The sequence below is a fragment of the Doryrhamphus excisus genome, chromosome 9, assembly GCF_030265055.1.
Source record: "Doryrhamphus excisus isolate RoL2022-K1 chromosome 9, RoL_Dexc_1.0, whole genome shotgun sequence".
Taxonomy (NCBI): Eukaryota; Metazoa; Chordata; class Actinopteri; order Syngnathiformes; family Syngnathidae; genus Doryrhamphus; species Doryrhamphus excisus.
This window is the reverse complement of record NC_080474.1, coordinates 21217700-21238131: the sequence shown is the minus strand read 5'-3', so window position 1 is coordinate 21238131 and position 20432 is coordinate 21217700. Positions and strand designations below refer to the sequence as shown.

The 20432-nt window shown below is 44.1% G+C and overlaps 3 protein-coding genes across 5 annotated transcripts in view; 1 reads left to right on the top strand and 2 right to left on the bottom strand.

Moving 5' to 3' along the window:
* Positions 1–1306: 1306 nt before the first annotated feature.
* Positions 1307–9618, bottom strand: si:dkey-229b18.3 (uncharacterized). The gene is made up of 8 exons (XM_058081477.1): positions 9489–9618; positions 8559–9375; positions 7869–7942; positions 7420–7648; positions 4148–6075; positions 3828–4049; positions 3520–3669; positions 1307–3372 (listed from the first exon to the last, which is right to left on the bottom strand). Exons 2-7 carry the CDS (start codon positions 8803–8805, stop codon positions 3565–3567), a joined length of 2805 nt encoding a protein of 934 aa, XP_057937460.1. The 5' UTR covers positions 8806–9375; positions 9489–9618; the 3' UTR covers positions 1307–3372; positions 3520–3564.
* An 864-nt stretch (positions 9619–10482) lies between these two features.
* Positions 10483–18650, bottom strand: chaf1b (chromatin assembly factor 1, subunit B). 2 transcript variants are annotated; one of them, XM_058081478.1, is made up of 17 exons: positions 18553–18650; positions 18090–18158; positions 17775–18005; positions 16248–17137; positions 15884–16026; positions 15631–15763; positions 15351–15471; positions 15160–15263; positions 14454–14550; positions 14270–14354; positions 14065–14158; positions 13925–13994; positions 13199–13290; positions 12973–13126; positions 12259–12813; positions 11669–11751; positions 10483–10908 (listed from the first exon to the last, which is right to left on the bottom strand). In XM_058081478.1, the coding sequence occupies exons 5-17, from the start codon at positions 16007–16009 to the stop codon at positions 10799–10801; spliced, it is 1824 nt and encodes a 607-aa protein (XP_057937461.1). In that variant the 5' UTR covers positions 16010–16026; positions 16248–17137; positions 17775–18005; positions 18090–18158; positions 18553–18650; the 3' UTR covers positions 10483–10798. The 2 variants fall into 2 exon arrangements, with proteins under 2 accessions (XP_057937461.1, XP_057937462.1); XM_058081479.1 differs by lacking the exon at positions 18553–18650 and adding an exon at positions 18220–18528.
* A 685-nt stretch (positions 18651–19335) lies between these two features.
* dop1b (DOP1 leucine zipper like protein B) overlaps positions 19336–20432 on the top strand; it is a 28267-nt gene continuing 27170 nt past the window's right edge. For both annotated transcript variants that reach the window (XM_058081476.1, XM_058081475.1), the window contains exon 1: positions 19336–19544. The gene's annotated coding sequence lies outside the window, so the exon portion shown is untranslated. The remainder of the gene's footprint in view (positions 19545–20432) is intronic.

Sequence of the window (20432 nt, the reverse complement as noted above, 5' to 3'; positions counted from 1 at the left end):
TTAAAACAACATTGGAGGGGAAAAAAAAGACGAGTTGGAGTACTCTTGCTAGTACTGGAGATAAACTTTTGTTTTTAAATGAGCTCTAATTTATTTTTTAGAATCGTCAAATAACTCATTAATAATAATTAATAACTCAAATAACTCAAAGTATTACTCATTTCCCTTCATGTTAACCTGTCAGAGAGAACTGGATAGCATCCTGTCTGCTCATTCAGTCACCAGTCAGAACTGAGTCAGGATGCATTCATGGTCTCACACAAAGTTGGATTTTTGTAAACTCATAACAAAGACGTGCATTTTCACCACACGGGTGCTAAAAAATATTCAAGCATTGCAAAGGGAGCCGCAACAAAGAGGCTGGAGAGCCACATGCGGCTCTGGAGCCGCGGGTTGCTGACCCCTGGTCTATACTCTATTAGCATATAACAGTTATATCATGTACACACTTGCAGCTCTGTATTCTCTATAAAAGACACTATTGTCACTAAAGAACACCACCACCACCATCTATCGGCTGTGGTGAGGTACTGCACCTTTTCAGTACTCACAATACTGTGGTTTGATTATCACTCCCTCGCTATGTTGCCTTTATTCCAATTAATTACTGCAGTTTCATGCTCAACTAAGGTCTATTATTTGTCAAAATATAGTGAAATGCAAGTGATACTGGATGTAGTATTCCGGACAGTAATGTTACATCCTTAGTTAGTGGCTTCTTACTTTCCCACTTTACTTTTTTGGCCTTTTTCCCCCACATGGTTTGAAACCCTAAATGTGGTTAGCCCGCCAGCTCGTGGGCGTCTAGAGTCCCTGTAGTATGACAGTTGAGCAATCCAATGGAAACAATGACTAATAGGAGTGTAATGTTGACTATAGGGGTGTTATTTCATGTCCACAGGGCTCGAATAATGTTAAAAATCATATTGTGTTTCTGTGCTATGTTAATGTTTTCCATCGTTTTAAATAAGTCATTCATTTAAAAACACTTTAGCTTGAACTATACATACCTATACATACACTAATATTACGTATATTTTCTTTACCCAATCTTTAATGGGTATGTTTACATGTTTTTAAATAAATAAATCAAACTAACTCCGGTTTCCTCCCACATTCCAAAAACATGCTAGGTTAATTGGTGACTCCAAATTGTCCATAGGTATGAATGTGAGTGTGAATGGTTGTTTGTCTATATGTGCCCTGTGATTGGCTGGCCACCAGTCCAGGGTGTACCCCGCCTCTCGCCCCAAGACAGCTGGGATAGGCTCCAGCACCCCTCGTGAGGATAAGCGGTAGAAAATGAATGAATGAATAAATGAAACTATTTTGTTTACATACACACAAGCCCCCACCCCCAAGCTTGGAATGGGGAAAAAGTAGCGCCATCTGGTGGAAAGATATGAAAAAGTCTGCGGCCTAAATTGAAATGTTAAAGGATTTCATTACTTGGTTTTCAATGGGATATTTTGTGCAAGTGTGTGGCTTTTTTTTTAAGCTCTTGTTGTCATAATTTGAGGAAAACATAAAATTAAAAAACATTTTTTGAATGAAAACCCTTAATAAATTCCACCTACATTCATTAAACATAGCCAAAATGGCACAAAACGTCCCTAGGCTCCCTTATGGGGTAATTACATAACAACCATCAGCTATTAGGGATGCTTTCATTTTTATTTCTGTCAATACTACCATCAATCAAAACCGTATGAACGCTATGAAAGATGAATGAATACCAGAGTATATGCTACAGGGGCTACTAACAGATTGAATAAGAGCTACGACCTTCCAGTTATGTGGCCGCATTTCATAACATTTGCTGTAGTGTCCTCATCCTTAGCACATACTTTCAATGAAATGTTACTATGGTGACATCCTGATCACTACCTCACTGGACTGGAGGGTGGGGGGTTTTGCTGGATATGGTTGGAACCATTTTGCAGCGTTATATTTAAGCAACCACCTTTGTCCGATACTGCCCTCTTGTGTCCACTACAGGTAATGTGGGTAGATTGGATGGTTCTCCAGCATATTAAAAGTATCTCAGGTGTATAAGGGACAAAATATTAGAAATATAAAGCAGTTATACACCACAAGAACAATAATGAACATGGGATTTTTTTTAAATACACTTGATGTTATATATTTATGTAGATTTATTGATAAAATTCAAACATCCCCAGACCCGGCCACAGAAGCACAGCAATGCATTTTTAAATTGTTCTATTTCCAAAACGTCCAAGACAATAACATGTTGGCTAATTGTGACGAGTCCAAACCACAAGACTGTCTCAGCATTTTACATAAATACTCTTGTCGTCTAAATTTATGTGCATTTGAACAGAACCCCGTTAAATATCTGTCAAATATAAATCTGTCTCCCACAATAGAAGACAGTACACGCCAAGTATACAAAAAAAAGCAATAAGGTCATTAAAGCAACATTATTATAAAAGTCAAAAATCTATTCATTCAGTCTGCTGAATACAGACAGCGAAATCTTTGAAAAATTAATCAATTTGTGAATCATAACCATCTTTTTATATGTGCACACGTTGCATTTATCCATTAGGAGGCATATTCTAAGTAAAACGGCTTAAAAGGTGGTGGAAGGGATGGATACGATTCCTAAAAATAAAATTCAGGACGCAGTCACGTTGCAAAAAACGGATACACATGCAGTGTTGTCAACAGTCCCAATGCATGGATTATGAGTGGATCATAACGCGGGGAAGGCGGAGGCGGAGACGACTGAAGTCATTAAGAAGTTAAGCACACCTAAAACGGACAAAAGACCCAACGAAACACCCGAAGGATCGTCTTAAACCCTCGCCATCGGCTTCAAGTATTCCCTTCAGACGCCTGTTTCACTTCAAGTATTCCCGCCGTGGATGTCTACTCCGTGCCCCCCCCCCAATCTTTTATCACTAGCTCTTAGGTTTACAACATAAGCTTAAGATATAAGTGCACTCCAAATTCTATATACATATAGGACTGATGACAAATATGTTACGCTATAATAGATAAAACAATCACGTTTTTCCATTGTTATACACAAGTGTAGTTAGTGTGTATTTGTGTGTGTGTGTGTGTGTGAGTGCGAGTGTGAGGAATCAAGGTGGCGTCACATTCCCCACCCCCTGAGTGTAACGTTCAAGGATGAACCTCTTGTTTTTTGGGAAACGGACACAGCAGCCTTGGTTTGGTTATTTAAATATCACGGTGACAGCCAGCTACCATTAGATTAGAAATCAAAGAGCGGTCACGCCTCCTTTACAGACCGTTGTGCTTGTGTTAATGACGGATCCGTTTATGTACACGCTTCGGATCCATCGGGTGACTTCCTCTTCCCCTGCTTGGTCATGTCGGTGTCTGAACACACACAAAAAAGGCAAGGGTTGTAGATAAGAACGACATACCCCCCCCAACCGGATTCTCACATTTTTGCCGATCATTTCACTTCTTCGGGAAGATTGACAAGAGAGAAATTCCACTGTGGGACCGTAGTACCTCACCCACCTGATATTTGGTGCTTTTCCAGGCAGGGTTGCCGACCGCGCCCCCTCAGGAACCCGCGATAATGCAGCTCCTGCATTTGTACAACTTGGGGTCGTGGGTGCGGATGTGGTTCCGTACATTCCTGAGTCGAAAGAAGGTCTTACTGCAAAGCTTCGGAGCAGAAGGAGGGTAAGATAAACGACACATGATGCAACCAAATTGGAAAAAATACGATACAGTGAAACCTCAAAAAATGAAGGAAATAGAATACATTTGGTTATTATTTTAAGGAGTTGGTGATGGAGGTATCGGTCCAAGTTGGGACTTACCGGACACGGCCAGTGCTTGCCCTCGACGTGCCTGAGGCGATGCATGATGAGAGCGTCACAGTCCCTGTAGGAGGCGGCGCACTGCAGGCAGGCGTGGGCCGCCTTTGGGACTTTTGGGGCTTGGCTGCGTGGCCCCCTCAGCTGCTTTAGCCTGGCCCTGGCCCGAACGGAGTCGATCACGACACAGCCCCTGCTGCTCACAGGGAGGGGGTTAGGCTCTTGCTGGTGGGTTGGAAGAGAAAAAGAACAACATTGTGAGCGATGGCGGGCGGAAAATGGAATCCAAATCAAGACGTGAAGTATGCCCCCCTTTTATCTACCTTTGGTACGATCAGTGTAGCCTTCGCCCCCCTGGAACTGGCCAGAGGTACACTGTTATTTCTGGAGCTGGACCCGGGTCTCTGGACTCTGCTTGGTCTCTCGCCCCTCTCCTCCCGCTCCCTCTTCACCACCGCCAAGGCAGGGGGTGGTCCTCTGGCTCTCAGCGCCCTGTGGTTGGCTCCAAACTTCTCACCGACTTGCGACACGGAGCGCGTCAGACAGATGTCCACACTCTCCTCCTCCTTCTTGATCCCCACCATGGGGGCTCCTGCCGGCCTGCAGAAGCTGAACAGGAAGCCAGAATCCAGTAGTTTGATGGGGGGTTTGCTCTGGCGCTTGCCCAGGTCCGGAGAGGGAGGATCCGGGAAAGGTCCACCAACCGGAACGGGATCCGTTGGCTCCTCTTTGATGACTTTATACAGAGGGTGGTTGTAGATGGACGGCGTGGAAGAGGGCTCTGAGAACTGGAACCCACCGGGTTCATTATCATTGACGGTTCTCCCGGTGCCCGTGTCCTCCCTCGGGGCCTTCCTGGAAGCGCCCCTCGGCTTCTCCGCTTCTCTTGCGCTGCCCCGCCTGGGCTTGGCTTTTGTCACCATGCGGCTGCTGTTGTAGCGCGGCGTCTTGACGGGCTCGACTGTGATCTTCCTGGCCGCTGTGGTCTGAGAAGGTGCGGCTCTGCGGTGATGGTTTGATACGGGAGAGAGACCTGAGATTGAGTATTCAGAGGGTTCTGATTTGATCCTGACTGAAATCTTTTTGGAGTTAAGCCGCAGGGAGTGCTGAACAGGAGGATGGACACTTCCGCTGCTCCTCACGGACCGCCTGAGTTCCCGCCCCCTGAAGCCGGGTTGGAACAGATCTGGTAAAGCGCCTTGACTCCGCATTCTCCGGTCGCTGGGAGGTATTTGTTTATTCGGCTTTTGCCTCTTGGTAATTCCTTCTACTATGTGTGGAGCTCCAGACTTGGTCTTCCCCGCCTTGTTGAGGAGCAGACTGTTGACGGGGGCACAGAGGGGTAGCGCCAGTGTCACGGGTCCAAAAGGTATCGCCGGTACGGTGCAGCGGGGTTTTCGCCTCTTGGTCAGTGAGTAGTTGTTGGCTTTAAGCTTCCTGAGTCGTTTCTTCTGCCGCCAACCAATCAGATCTTCCGGTCTGGGCAGGAGGGCGGTCCTCTGCAGGCCGAGAACATTCATCAGCTTGTACTTCTCTTGCTCTCGGGCATAATCCTCCTCATCCACCGCCACCTCCTCCTCTTCCTGCTTCACCCTGACTGGGCTGCAAACTGGACTGGACCTGGATCTGGCTGTACCCGACATCTGTTGGATGGAGTGAGTCTTCCTGTTGCGTTGAGGGCTCTCCGACATGGACAGCAATCTTTGAACCTTCTGAGCAGCACCGGGACTTGAACGGAGAAGACGCGTGCTTGATGGCGACATGGAGGAGTAATCCTTCGACTGTGGGGTGGTAACCGTGGTCCTGGACGCAGTGGGCTTCTTGGACGAGGGAGTTTTAAAGTCCATGAGCTTCATCCTGTGTGAGGGACTCACGGGGAGACCGTTGTGACCTCTCAGATTCTGCCCTCTACGCAAATTGGGACTCCACTCGGTGGACTCGTCTGATGTATCCAACGTCAGTTTGAAGCCATCGTTAATGTTCTCCTCTAAATCTAAAACCCTTTTCCTTTTGGCTTCCGTCTGCTGGCGGTGACGCAAACCGCAAATGCCGCCGTAGCTTAACGTTAAGTCCCGGCTAGGATGAACGACGTGTTCCTGCTCCTTCATGAGAGCAGAGCAGGCTTCCACGGCGGGCCACATGCCAAGATGGCGGGCCATGGTGATGACTTCGGGGAGGTCCTCCCAGCGAACACACAGGGTGGAGGAGTAGGAGAAATCCAGCAGAGACAAAAGGCTGTCCTCCCTGAAGCCTGAGTGGGGGAGTCAGAAAATAAATGGAATTAAGACATGCTAAAGCGCACTTGGGTGGACATGGCGAAAAGGAAGTCATGCAGTCGGGCAATACCAACAACGACATTTTGTACGGCTTCCAACTTTGGCTCCTTTATGACCTCACCTCTTGAAAACTTCGGTGGATATTAAAGCACATTAAAGGCGCGGCAAGCCTTTCTAGCAGATAGCATACTACTTGACAAGAATCATTGCAAGACATTGGAACATTCAAGTTTGGCTTTCTGACCAACAAAGATAATGAGATTCTCCGTGTTCTCCTGCGTGGATTGTTAAAACTGTTATAGACTGAAATCAAGGCAAGAGTCGACTGGGGTTATTTTGTCGTGTTGTGTTGACAACCTTGAGATACTGAAAGTAATGTTTCGAGAAAATGATTTGAATCGGTGCATGCAGTTAGATTATGCATGAAAATTTATGGCAATGCAGCAGAAAGGACAGTGTACTTGTTCATTAATATATGGTATCTCATTTCATTTAGCAACCGCCTTTCTAATTGTTCATCTTCTGAAGGGATAATATCAAAATGTAACTTGGATATATAGTAATCATGTTTTTAGCGCCATTAATTGGTTCCAGACTCAACCACGATGAGTGAATGACCGCAAAATGGGATTCAATATTCATTAATTTTCTACCGCTTATCCTCACAAGGGTCGCGGGGGGTGCTGGAGCCTATCCCAGCTGTCTTCGTGTGAGAGACCATTCACACTCACATTCATACCTATGGACAATTAGGAGTGGCCAATTAACCTAGCATGTTTTTGGAATGTGGGAGGAAACCGGAGTACCCGGAGAAAACCCACGCATGCACGGGGAGAACATGCAAACTCCACACAGAGATGGCCGAGGGTGGGATTAAACTCGTGTCTCCTAGCTGTGAGGCCTGCGCGCTAACCACATGTCCACCGTGCAGCCATTCAATATTAACAAAACTACAAATATTCATATTCATAGTTACAGCATAGAAAACCTGTTTTATGATTTGTAAATTTAATTTTAGAGCCCTCTAGACAAGAAATATTAGGCCACTATGCTCTGTAGACACTTAAGCTATTTCTTTTGAGAGAATGCCAAGACTTTGTGTTGCGGGATGGTGAAGTAAGTGGTCGTTGTACGCTCGGCACATTTCACCATTTGCTTTGAGGACCTTTGCAGTGTTTTCAGAGAGTTGGAATACAAGGCAAGACCGAAGCCCTCAGCTGCGCCGAGCATAAAATAACCCTTTATGACTTGTACGTCCGACAAGGAAAACTGGCCACTTCACCGGTCTCACCTTGAGAGATCGAGTCATGTTGTCTTACCAGTGAGATCTACGTCTCCTTTCATGCTGGAGTCCATCTCTGTAAAGATTTCTTGGAAGTGATCGCTGACGGCGGCCAGCACGGCTCGGTGTGCGGCGTAGGCTTGCCCGTTAGTGCGCAGAGTGATATCACAGAACATCCCCGCCTCCCTCTGACACTTCAGCTTGCTGAGCACATCAGAGCAGTGCGACGCCATCGTCTTTGTGACGCATCCTCTGTCACGGAGCCCCTATGATTTTAAGAAGAGGCAGATAATAAATTGTAAAAGGCTTTATTATGAGAATGAAGTGTGAGAACGATGCTGTCGGGAGACATCCGAGCGGAAAAGAGGATGAGCGTGAGCAAGTGTGAACTCAAAATGTGGGAGAAGGGAGAAAAAGATGGTCCAATCAAAACGGCGAGGAGCTGATAGTTGGGCGTTTCTGCTGAACACAGCAACCAGGTCTCACCTCAGTCTTCTTTCTCTGTTGGATCTTACACTCGGGACAGCCCAGGACAAAATCTCGGATGTGGAAGTACATCCCTGCAAAGAGATCGTACAGAAGCAAATATAAGAAATTAGTTTTGGCAGAACTCAAACAGATTTAGTGAAATTACATCTGACAACAAGAGATACAGTCCATCAACTGGTGTTCCATGCCCAAGGAAATTAAACCATGACATGGCCCCATGGGTGGAGCTCCACCAGCATCCATAGAGAAGGTAAAATGCAGACAGGCGAAATCCCTGCTGAGGTTCACGTCCATGGCCAGAAAAGGTGGAACTGGAGGTGCCTGGGCTGGAGGTCTACTTCCATGTCCACCCATGTCAGGGTACAGCAGGAGGATGTCCGCCAGTGGTCAACAGATTCTAGCTTGGGTGTTTTTTAGATGTTCTGGGAAGGAGATACGTTACATAGGCAGGCCCGGTGTCTCCTTAGGTCCCCTCAGGTGCCCTAAGGTGTCTCAGCTGGGGGTCCAGTGCCATGCCAAGGAAAGTAACCCATGGCTGCATGGGCTCAGTAGGGGAGCTGGTGGTCTTTCAATCATTCATACGCTCCCAAGATATTTATTAACTTCATATCCAGTTAAAGGTTTTGAGATAACTAGTGGGTGGCATGTGGTTTTAAATGAAGGAGTGTATAGAACAGATGTTCTTACCGTCCCACCAGTAGTTCTCTGCCACACTTTTGTAGGTCTCCTCCAGGGAGAGGTGACGCTGGTCACGCCGTCGCCGGTGGAACACGGAGATGACCTCAAGTCTCCGGTCCTCATCTAAAACCTCCCGGTAGTTGATGTAGCCTCTTTCGAGCTTCTTTCGGTAGAGCAACCCGTCGATCCACTCGAAGTTTGCGGACGTTTCACCCGACCAAGGGTTGGGGGGACAAGTCGTCGCCTTCACGGCCATAGTCGGTGCCTTTTGTACCCTGATAGGACGGAACTTTGACCTGCTGAGGCTGGCTGAGGGGGGGAACTATCCAAAAAAAACTCACTGTAACACCCTGGTATGCTTGATATGCTAAATTGTTTTTCTAGATGGATATCTAGTTTAAATTAATTTAAAAAGGTCAGTGGCGAAAGTGCCAATCAGGCTCCTGATTAGTCGCCAAGCTGTCATCGAGGGCATCACTTATCATAACACTCTCGTCAAAAACAAATATTTATATGACTACAGTTGGTTGTTTTTTGTGGCTTTTTAACTGCTTAAGGCCACTCCGACGGACATGTTTTGGACTGAGTGGAGATAATAAATGGAAGCAGGCAAGCAGGCAGGAAGGAATCGCGCCAAGTGATGTAAAAGTCAGCCGTAGATATTAGCAAGCTCCCTTCGGCAGCCTCGTCCTCCGGTGGTCGGGAGTGGCCCAGGGAGCTGGATGACTGCAGGCGGCTTCGTTAACTTGAGATTTCTTTCGGTCAACTCGAGTCGGAAGCAACATGATGACGCAGCTATCAGCTCACCATCGCCGCCTCCAACGACCTAAAAGCGAGGTTGCCTTCGCTATTAGTGCAAAAAAGGTTGCAAAATAGCCACCTCGCCTCCCCTAAAACTGTGACAACAAGCCTCGGCTTAAAACATAGAAGAGTTCATACCGCTGTAGTGACAACAAAGTCCACCGTGGAGGTCAAATAATCCACATTTTAAACTCGCAACCTTCTGTTTGTTGCTAATCAGCCCAGGCAAGCACAACTCCTCCCCGCCTTCATACTCACACAGAGTGCACACAAGCGTTAAAGAGCCCAGGTTTCCTTGATTGTGATTGGTTGGAGTACCCGTCAGTCATTTTGGTTTCCGTTTCCCCAGAGAACCAAGTTAGGTTTCCCAACATGATACTAGTGGACTATAAGGGTGACGTCCATCCATCATTCCATCCGATAAGTGGTTGATTGGTGTTTTTAAACATTATTTTTAGTGTTACTTTGCATTCAATATGTCTTATGAATTGTCATCACTATATTTGTGGCGAATTGCTTTTTAATATGATTTTTTTAAATACAAAAACCTCTAGCAATCACTATTGGAAATAGATTGAGCTATCAGTAAGGTTGGCAAACACTGGACTTTCAATCATTCCATTCGAAAGGTTTTATGTATGTATTCCAACACGTATCGCATATAAACCTGTTAATCACTGACAGTGGTGTCCAAAGCTGGGCCCATTTGTGTTTTATTGGCGAGTGACACAATTCAAAACAGAATATCACAAAGTTAGAATAGGGCCACACAAAAAATTTGCAAGAAAAAAAAAACATGTTGAAAGAATATTTAAAAAATCACTAATATATGAGCCGTATTTAGTCGGTTTTTGTCTTTGAATATATTTAACTGCTTAGTATATCTTGACCTACAATAAACTGGCCTTTTTGTGTTTTATAAAAAGGTGAAAACTATCATAGTTACCCCTTTGCATGATAAATGATAAATACTGAGCCAAACTAAGATTAAGATATGCCTTTATTCGTCCCTCAGTGGGGAAACCCTTGATATAATGTACATTCTAGTAAATATATATATATATGCTTGACACTTTCATTTATGGAAACTGCTGGTCCACAGTACTCAGCCAAATAAGTCTGAAGAAAAAAAAAAGTTCACAAAAGCACCAGGCGCTTGTTTATTTCTTTTATAGTAGGATTTTACAATTCGTGTACTTAAAAGATGAAAACATCACACTTATTTCAAATGTAAAATATAGAAAAAAAATACTAAAGTCATTAAATGAAAGAAATTGCAACAACATTTGTGTGTGTAATGGAGGGGTGTGCAAAGTGCAAGCTGAGGGCCACATTTTTTGGTACGTGGACCTCAGTGGAAAAACTTTGGACACCCCTGATCGGGAACTCGGGAACACACCATGCAATTTCCCCAATGACGTCACGCTCCGGCGTACCGTACATCACCATCACGCTAAAGTTTCGTTAGTGCTGCTTGCCGCTGTGACGTCGTCACCCGTCTTGGGACGCTTGGACTCTGGAGGCTGGCAGAGCGGATCGGTTGGAGGAGAAGGACGTCCTGGAGGAGGAATGAAAATGGTGAGATGAGAGCGACTGTGATGGTGTGTTCAAGCACATTTTGTAATTTCATGAAACTTGGAGAAGTGAGGGATAGGCCAAGGAAGAGTACCCACTTTTATTAACATGGTGACATGTTTGCGCAAGCGTGAAGATTTCGTTTCAGGGTTTGTGTATCTACGCGGGTCGAGCGGACTGTTAGCAGTGTAAAGAGCTTCCGACAGCAGCTCCTGTGTGAATGTTCTCTGCTTGCTAATAAAGTCAGTCACGTTACATGATGCAGTGTTATTTTCGGTGAAATTGCATGCCAATTATGACAAATTCATACATGTTGGCATGTCTGCACTAATATTGAAAATCCTCGCTGCCTATCTGACAGTCCAGCCCCCGCCCTGACTATAGCCAATAGCCACCAGGCTTATTTTGTATTATTAAATATTGCATAATACAAGTTTAAAGGGTGTTATTTTATGTTTAGAGGTGTAACACATTGTAAAAACTGTATTTAGAAAGTCATAAACAGGTTTTCTATGTTCTAACTATGAAAGTCATATTTACAAATAAACATGCCTGTGTCATGCCTGGAACCAATTTACCGCCATAGACAAGTGATGACTGTAATCGTATTTTTAGAATGTGCTGTAAATGGCCCCCGGTCCGCACATAGACAAGTACACCCAACCAATATCAAAAGAACTTCACAGAAAGTATTCAAATCCCGACCCTTTCTAATAAATGGAGCAACCCCAACCCCGACTGACCATGTTTGGCCTTCTCAGTGGATGCTGGAGCGCTGAAGAGCGAGCTGGCCGTATGCGATCCAACCGGAGTTAAAGAAACTCGCCTGGGGGAGCAAAAGAAAAATAAATGAGCTGCAGAGAGTTCATCGATACCAATCAAATCCAGTCTCGTTCGGTTGTGGTCCGCTGGAGTGAAACGAGTCTGGGTCAGTCAAGGAAAGACCGGATTCAAGTTACAGATTTAAATACAAAAGCTTTCACAGGCTGTCCATTGTCTGTCCCAGTGATTATTTTATCACCCGCAGGGGGTCCAACGAACCCCTAAAGCCAGACGAGGCTTTGTTCTTAGCTGAGCATGTGAACGGCAACAAAAACAAACAGCTTGTGTTAACTTGGATGATCCACTTGATACATTTTACAGTCACTCGTTTGCATTTATGGTTAAAGAAAAGAAGTTAAAGAAACTCAACAAAAAATCCAGAGTCTAAGATACCGGTGAGGTACACGTATTAAAAAAAATAAAAAATACCAGAAATGTCTCATAATATGATGCGGTGCAGTTTGACACCACTGCACATGAGCACTACAGCAGCGAGTGCTGTTATATTTACCTCGGAGTGGGCCCTTTAGCAGCCGATGCACCTTTAGGAGTAGTGGGCCCAGGAGACCCGGTGGAGTTGAGGACTTTGGGCGTAGTGGGAGTGAGTGGGGTGAGACGAGGCTGCTTTTTCGAGGAATTCGGGGTGGGGGGGTTGACACGAGGCTGAGGGGTCGAAGGTGCGCTCGTGCTTCCGGATGTCGGCGTCTGAGGTGTGGAGGAGGCCGTGCTTTTCGGAGTCGTGGGCTTCCCCCAGGCTTCCAGGGTGTTGAGGGTGATCTTTCGGGGCTTGGCCTTTACGCCAGGCTTCTTCTCGTCAGGCGTCGTTGCAGAGGAGAGGTTGGCGTGGGACGTGGGAGTGGAGGCCGTGCTCGGCGGCTGGGAAACAGGAGACGAAGTCCTGCCTTGTGGAGTCTTTTTGCCCTTCTTTTCAGCGCCATTGCTTGGGGTAAAGATCTCCAGTGGGGGCGGCTCCTTCAGTGGCGTGCCCAGTTCCCCGGGAGAGAAGGACAGGAAAGAGCAGTATCCATCTGTGGAGGACACGGCCAGGAAGGAACCATCTCGAGACCTAGGCAAGACAGAAAGATGACAATTTCCCCTATTTCATTGATACGCTCACACTTTCTGCTTTTCTAATAATTTCCAACTAAAGTGCTCCATCGGCTTATTCTTCTGGGACCTCCCAAGGTCCTGGAAGGTCCCCAAAGGGAGAGGCTTGTTCTCTTACCATGTGAGGTCACTGAGTGTGTGATAGTGAATGTTGGACACCAGACCAAACGGGAATGTCTGCTGCGTATCGTACAGGAAGATGGAGTCCTCGGATGCCACCGCAAACACCATACGGTACGGCAAGTGGAATAAATTGGGCTGGATGGAGTCGTCTGTGATGGAAGGTGGATACAAAATGAAGACATAACAAATACAGGTTTACATGTTTAAAGCTGTGGTCCTACCATCTCCCTTCTTGGTTCTCAGCTCAAAGTAGACGGGGCAGCAACGCACGGCCAGTGTTGCTTTCGTTGGACATGGCAAGTGGGCTACCGGCCTTAGAGACAGGAAGAAATTCAATTAACGGCTTAAGAAGAATCTTTATGGCAGGGGTATCCAAAGTATGGCCCCGGTGCCGTTCTTGTAGCCCCCTGCCTATTATAAAAATAAAAATAAGTCATTGTCGCCGATGACACAAAGCTTAAAGGGGGCCTATTATGCTGATTTTCATCCCTATGTATTGAGTTGTGGACTCCTATAGAGCAGCTACACACAATAACAAACACAAACTATCTAGAGCTTCCAGAATCTGCTCCTATTCAGCTGTATTTCTTTGGATTTTCCGCTTCCCGTGAAAACGGTCTGTTTTAATGTATTCCACCCACGGCCCGCCCACTTTGCTGTGGTTGGTCACACTCCCGAGTGCTTAGAAGGACTTCCAGTGTTGTGCCGCTAGCTGCGAACCCAACTTTCTCTGAGTTGATAAACGGTCAGAAGGTCAGAAAAGTGGAAAAAGCATACATGATAGGTCCCCTTTAAATGTTTAGTTGTGATAGCTTAGCACATATTTGCCTACATTTGATTGGTTTTAGCATCTTTTTATCTTTAAAAAATTCCCCACCCCCCACATATGAATTTTTTTTTCCTTTGGACACCCCTGCTTTTATGATGCTGATATTGCCAAATCTTACCTCTTGAGGCTGTTCCTGGAAAAAATGTAGGTAGTATTTATAATATTTTCTCCAGCCTCCACACACCCCGCTGAGAGATCAGAGAAAGTTCGGTTGTAAATCAGCAAAAGGACTGCACGTAAGACAAGCTGTGGGTGTACCTGGAGCAAGCAGGAAGGATCCGTCTGGTGTGAAGGAAAGGCGACGAAAGAACGACCTCATGCTGTCGTCATGGAAGATACGGTGCTGCTTGACCTACAGAGAAACAAACCCAAACGTTTCCGTTTATCATCTTCAAATGTTACATTCAACGATATCAAGTTTTCTGCTGTGGTCAGTTCAAGACTGAATAGGACCCATACTGACCTCTCCGTCTGCAGGGGACCCTGAGCTCATTTTGCTGACACAAAAGGCCTTCTTCTTGGTGTGTGTGCTGTACACACGCATTACTCTGAAAAGGAGTAATATCAAAATACATACACAGTACATCTGTCAATTAAACTGCGTGGGTTATACATTTAAATACAACTGCGGGTAATGGCACGTGTACCTGTCGCAACTGAGAGTGGCAACATATTGCCCCAGTGGATCCCAGGTCACACCCTGCACGTAGCTCTTGTGGTCATTCAGGATGCACAGTTTCTGTCCTAAGAAGAAAGCAAAAAATGCAAATGAAAGCTATATTTGGACTTCATGCACAGGTGCCCAAAGTGCGACCGGGAGGCCATTTGTGGGCCGCTGCTGTTTTTTATTGGCCCGTGGCGCATTCTTAAAATATAATTTAACAAGAAAAAAACAGCTGTAATTTTAGAAGAATAAAATCAAAATATTAAGAGGAAAAAGTGTTGCAACTTTAAGAGAAAATTATCTAACTATTACATTTTTTTTGTTTTCAAAAAATATATTTTTTTAAGTCTCAAACAAAATAAAGTTGTACATTTTGGAAAGTTGGGTGGGGGGAAATTTATACTAAAATGGGATTAAATTCAAAATATTATTGGAATTGAGTCATAATATCAGAAAATTTACAAAGATGTGTGCGGGAAATGGTGAGAAAATAAAACACACGTTTGCATGAAATCCAAATAAATTTCATCAATGTAAGTAATTCATTTTCATGCTCAAACAGACATATTATTTCATAATATATACACAACTACTTATCATACCTTTAGAAAATATGCTTTCATTTTTTACCATGTGGCCCTCCGTGAAAATAATTTAATATAACCTGTTCTAATGTTTTCTCAGCAAACCTTTGTTGATGTCCCACATAATCGCGGTGTTATCCACAGAACCAGACACCATGAAATTTCCATCATGGGTCCAGCAGATGTCATACACGTCCTCAATGTGGCCCCTAAAAAACAAGATGTCAACAACTCGGACCTTTTTGCATTCGTGCCACAGCTCCACAGTTTTGAAACCCATTGATGCGGCGGTCTACCTCAGTGTCTTGATGACGGTCCAGCTTTCTTTGTTGAGTTGAGCGTCTTCGTCGTCCTGGAACACAGGAGCCTGTTCAGGCTCCTTGTTGTCATTGAGCTTCCATAGTAGAATGGATGCATCTGTACCACAAGATGGAATGTTGAAATAAAAGGTCACATGCTAACACCACTCAGAGATGCAATAAAAAAGTGGCGTTTTTAACAGCCTTCTTGGCTGTTTATGTTGTGAACAGTGACAAAGGTGATTTTTTTATGCATATCACATATCATAAAACATACCATCTCCTCCTGAGGCGAGAAGCTCTCCAGTGGGGCTAAAACGCACTACATTGACCGCCTTTGTGTGTCTGGTTAGATTCGACAGAAACTCCACCACTGCTTTCCCATCTGGGCCCATGTCGACTCGCCATAGCTGCATTGACATGAAATAAATCATATACAAATCTGAAAAAAATGTCCATGGCAGCAATTTTACAATGTTTGAGTTCAGTAGATGTATCTGTACTGTACTTGGTCTGCACCGTCCACCCACCCTGACTGTGGTGTCCACTCCAGCTGTGGCCAGTCGATGTGTGCGTCCATCAGAGCTGTGCTGAAAGTCCAAACTGTAGACGGGCTCTTTGTTGTGCCAGGCGATCTCACATGTTACAACCTTCATCTTTGTTCAACACCAACCTGGAAGTGAAGTTGTTTTTGTTAGTTTAGTTCCGTTTCAAGCGTCGATTAGTAAGGACACCTTCTGTAATCCGACGGTCGCTATAGCGAGAAAAGTCGCGTACGTTTACAAAAAGCAAGCAAGTGAATTGATGTATAAGTCTGTTAGGATTCGCCTACGCGCAACAAATTAACATAGATTACGTTGCAGTAAGGTTATTTAGGAAATCGGACATTTTCACCTTCTCTGTTGTCCGGATGAAAAAAAGTAAGCGAATTCCCGCGTTTGGGTTAGTTCAAAACTTCCGGTGGAGACCTTTGCGGCGATTGGACCAAATTACGGAAAAGGCGGCGACAAACTATGAAAAGGCGTACGCTCAGTCCATGCCCTTTGGTGATTGGATGAAAATGCGAAAGAGGCGGTGACTAATGGAAATTGACAAATAGCAATGAACCACAGAGTTGTGATGGAAACTAACTTACTTTTACTGACCCGAGTTCTTATGAGTCACTTATTGAAGTTAATGGGGCATTCGAATCACACGAGTCACAGAAGGCACGCACATGTACTTGACTTGGTGTCCCTTCAGTTATGGCATCGTTAGAAGCTGTTGAGGAAGTGAACGAGTTAACGAAAAGCGTACCCGTGGTACCCGATTCAGACGACTCGCTCCACACTCCTGCACCTTACATTACAATTATATTGGAACAGCTGCTATGAGTTCTTTTTTTTATTCAAGTGGTTTTTTTCCCCAAAGTTCTGGCATTCATTTTATAGCTCCCTATAACTCTTAGCATAGACACAGCCGTTCAGAACATTCAGAAACAGATCCTTCCTAGCATTTCAAATATGTCTGACAAACAATATGACAAACAAGTGGTTATTTCTCCATAGTAGATTGAGGAACTTCAGTCTTTGGTTCTACTTAGGAGCTTCCTCTGTCACTCTTGATGTTTCTGTCTGGGTGATGTTGCTGGCCATCCCTGGTGACCCTGCAAAAGCCTTTCCTCCAGCAGTTTTTACAGGAATGGTGTCATCACAGTGAGCATTTGACATAGAGTGCACATCTGAAATCGCTGAAAGACAACTGTTACTGGACTCCCCGCAAGCTGGAGACGCGGAATGGTCGGCCTGTCAACAAAAATAAAATAGAGACACTTCAGTAATATACAAGAGGAATTCACAAAAACGTCCATTCAATGTCCTAAACTTGGGAAAGATCATCTCAGTGAGCATCTAAAAGATGAACCGGCCCCCTGTGTGATCGAGTATGACACCCCTGGTCTTTGTGAAGAGACTCACTTCCCGGGCATATAACGCAATCTTTCCATGTTCACACCATGGTCAAGTCTGAACAGGTTCACTTATTTTTACACTCAAATGTTAAGGTGGGAGTCCCAAAGCTGATTCTCTTGCAGGAATTCTCCCAACAGTATTATTACATAGTGGTTAACTTATTTTTTACACTTGTATAATGGTTCATCACAGGAAATATCACTGCCGATCCGTAATTCAACAAGTAGATGATAGAAATGGTTCCTGTTGCAAAAACCCAATTGAGATAATATCCTATGCCGAATGATACGGTGCAGGGTGGTGCTGAAAGTCGCCTACACAACCGCTCAATACTAATTTTGCTTTCTTTCGTCTTTTCGAACATGTTGAATTGAACTAAACCTTTGCCATGAACTAATTTTCCCAAAGGTCAAAATGTAGTCAAATGGCCATCCCTCATACTGTCAATACTTTCTGTACCGTGGTAACATACCTTAGTAGCTGGAGCATTAGAGTCTTTAATGCTTTCACTACAAGCCCTCAGCTGCTGCAGCGCCTTATGTCTCCGTGCCCTCATTATTTCTTTTGCCCGTCTCGTTTTGCTCAAACGTGACAACTGTGTGATTTTATTGGTTTTCAAGCTGATGATATAGTCTTTCCCAAAGGTACCCTGCTGCTTTTGTTGAGCATCATCAGCGCCACATTGGGTTGCAGAGCCAGGTAACTGAGAAATAATAAAAAACACATGATCATTTTTATTTCTTTGTTTGAGGCTTCTTTAAAAAAAACAGGGTTCTGTATCAGGTACCTGCAGCCTGTTCTGTTTCCACCGACGCTTTGCGGCAAGAGAACGTTTTCCTTTACGGGGCATCTTGGCCTGGAAAGACAGCAAAATGAATATGAATATTACATAACACATGTGACTGAATAGAACATACGTGTGGTATTAATTCCCAAGTGGTGATTTTATTTGAGGACTAATACAGTGTACTAGGTAATTCCCAAAAGTAACACATCAATTTTAAGGCTTGCTAGCAGGAAAGATTTACACGATTTACAATCGTTTATTTAAAGCTCTACTTTCGCGAATAGTCACGTAAATTGACCACAGTCACAAAGTGGTGACGAGTGGACTATAAAGACGTAACAAATATGGCGGCAGCCGCTAATCACAAAGCCTCAAGCATCGTTTCTCCACACTTGGACAATCTTGACGTCGTCTGTGACAACCCGAAATGTAAGAATTACTTATTTAAAAAAATAATCGAAACCTTTACGGCTCAATAGCGATGCACCCTGCTGTTAAAGGTGCCGCCACATCTTCTTCCTGTCCTTTCCGGTTGACAGACTTAACGTTTAAAATGCATTAGCGCCACCAACTGGACTGGAGGATTCAACTGGTCACAGCGTTTTGGGCGCTATTAATATTATTAATACTATTAATAAAATAGTTATTGTATGCTTTTAGTTTCAGACGATAGTGATAGTATTTCATTGTTTGTAACCGTCAATGTTCGTGATATAATTACTTTATTTTGATGCTTTCGTGTAAGACTTTTATTCTCTATAGTTTCTTTATATTGTCAGTTTGACACGCTGCATTTAACCTGAATGTCTTATGTGCACTTACACGTATCATATCCAATACATTTTGTAATTTCTGGCTAAAAGGATAAGAAATATACATCGGTGGGAATATAGCTGTAGGACAGGTGACGAAAGCTAAAAGTTAACTTAAAATGTGTTTAAGAACAGTGATGTGCTCACAAATATCTAACAGCGAGGTGAGATCTTTGTAAACACTGCACATCCTGGAATATACCATCTACGGGGGGAGGTTCTGAAGAATATATTCATTGTCATTTATACTTTAATTGAATGAAAGTGGTCTACGGCTTACCCAGTATGTGGTTAATTATTTTGTGTATTCATTTTTTGTTTGTGTTTAAGACAAAAACCCATCTTCTACTAATGACAAGCTCCACACACTCCCCTTACTGAATCCGGAAATGAACCAGTCCGTCCATCCGCTGTGTATCAGCTGAGTTGGAGGATACCGCCCCATAATGACTGTCATGATAGCAGCACTTCATGAACACTTTGTTTTGATGCGCTCAATTTGTACAATAGAAGAAACGCCTCATATCTGCTGCCCGTCTATTTTCAACCGCATTGACGTGAAGGATGCAACGATGTTTTATACCTCTCCTTGTTCTTCGAAATGAGTGAGCTGGTGCGCGTCTTGGCGCTTGTTTTCCGTTTGGTGAGTCATTTTATTGATGCACCTGATACTAAGCTAGCTAGCTTAGCTAGCTGTCTTGTTTAAAATGTCCACATACAATGTGCATTATTGTTATCTGAGGCAAAGTCACGTTTTGCCTGTGCTTACGCTAAATATGCACAAATAACTTAGCTCGGATTTTATCCCAGCGTGTAAGTTACATAAGAGACTAAACGACTTATGCAGCTATTGGAGCAAAAGCTGTCTCATAATGCTGTGAACAAGTGTAGTGGTGGGCAAGGCATAGGGTGAAGTCATGTGACCAGGGTACACTGTGGGTGTCCAGACACTCATCTGCTTTATAGCTGTCAGTGTGCACAAATGTATGCCGGAGCATTGAGAGAAACACACACCAATAGCGATGCAATAGTGTGTCAAACACATCATTTTGTTGTCGGCTGCGGGTTGCTATGATATGATGTGAGAAAATTCACTTTTGACATTGAAAAATATTCCCAATACACAGATTAAAGGAACTATATGCAACAGCATGTGTTACCAATGATTGCACAAAAAACTCTTCCCAAATACAAGTACAAACCATTCCCAAATACACTACAACCAAGTAGTTTTAGTGCTTGATTCTAAGATACAAAGAACAGGAAAAACTGGTGTCGCGTTAATAAAGGAACATGCAGAGCGGATTAGGTAAATACTAAGTATTAGCCACGGATACTTTAAATAAATAAAAAAATAGTATTTACAAAACTATTTTAAAAAATTGTGTATTTTTTAATGTTTTCCACCACCCTGTTCAGCCCCACCCATGGATAGGTTGGGGACCCCTTCAGATTTTAAAGTATATTAAAGGGAGCGTGTTGCTAATTTTGCTAATGCTAATTTTCGGCGCTTTGTATTGACTTGGGGACT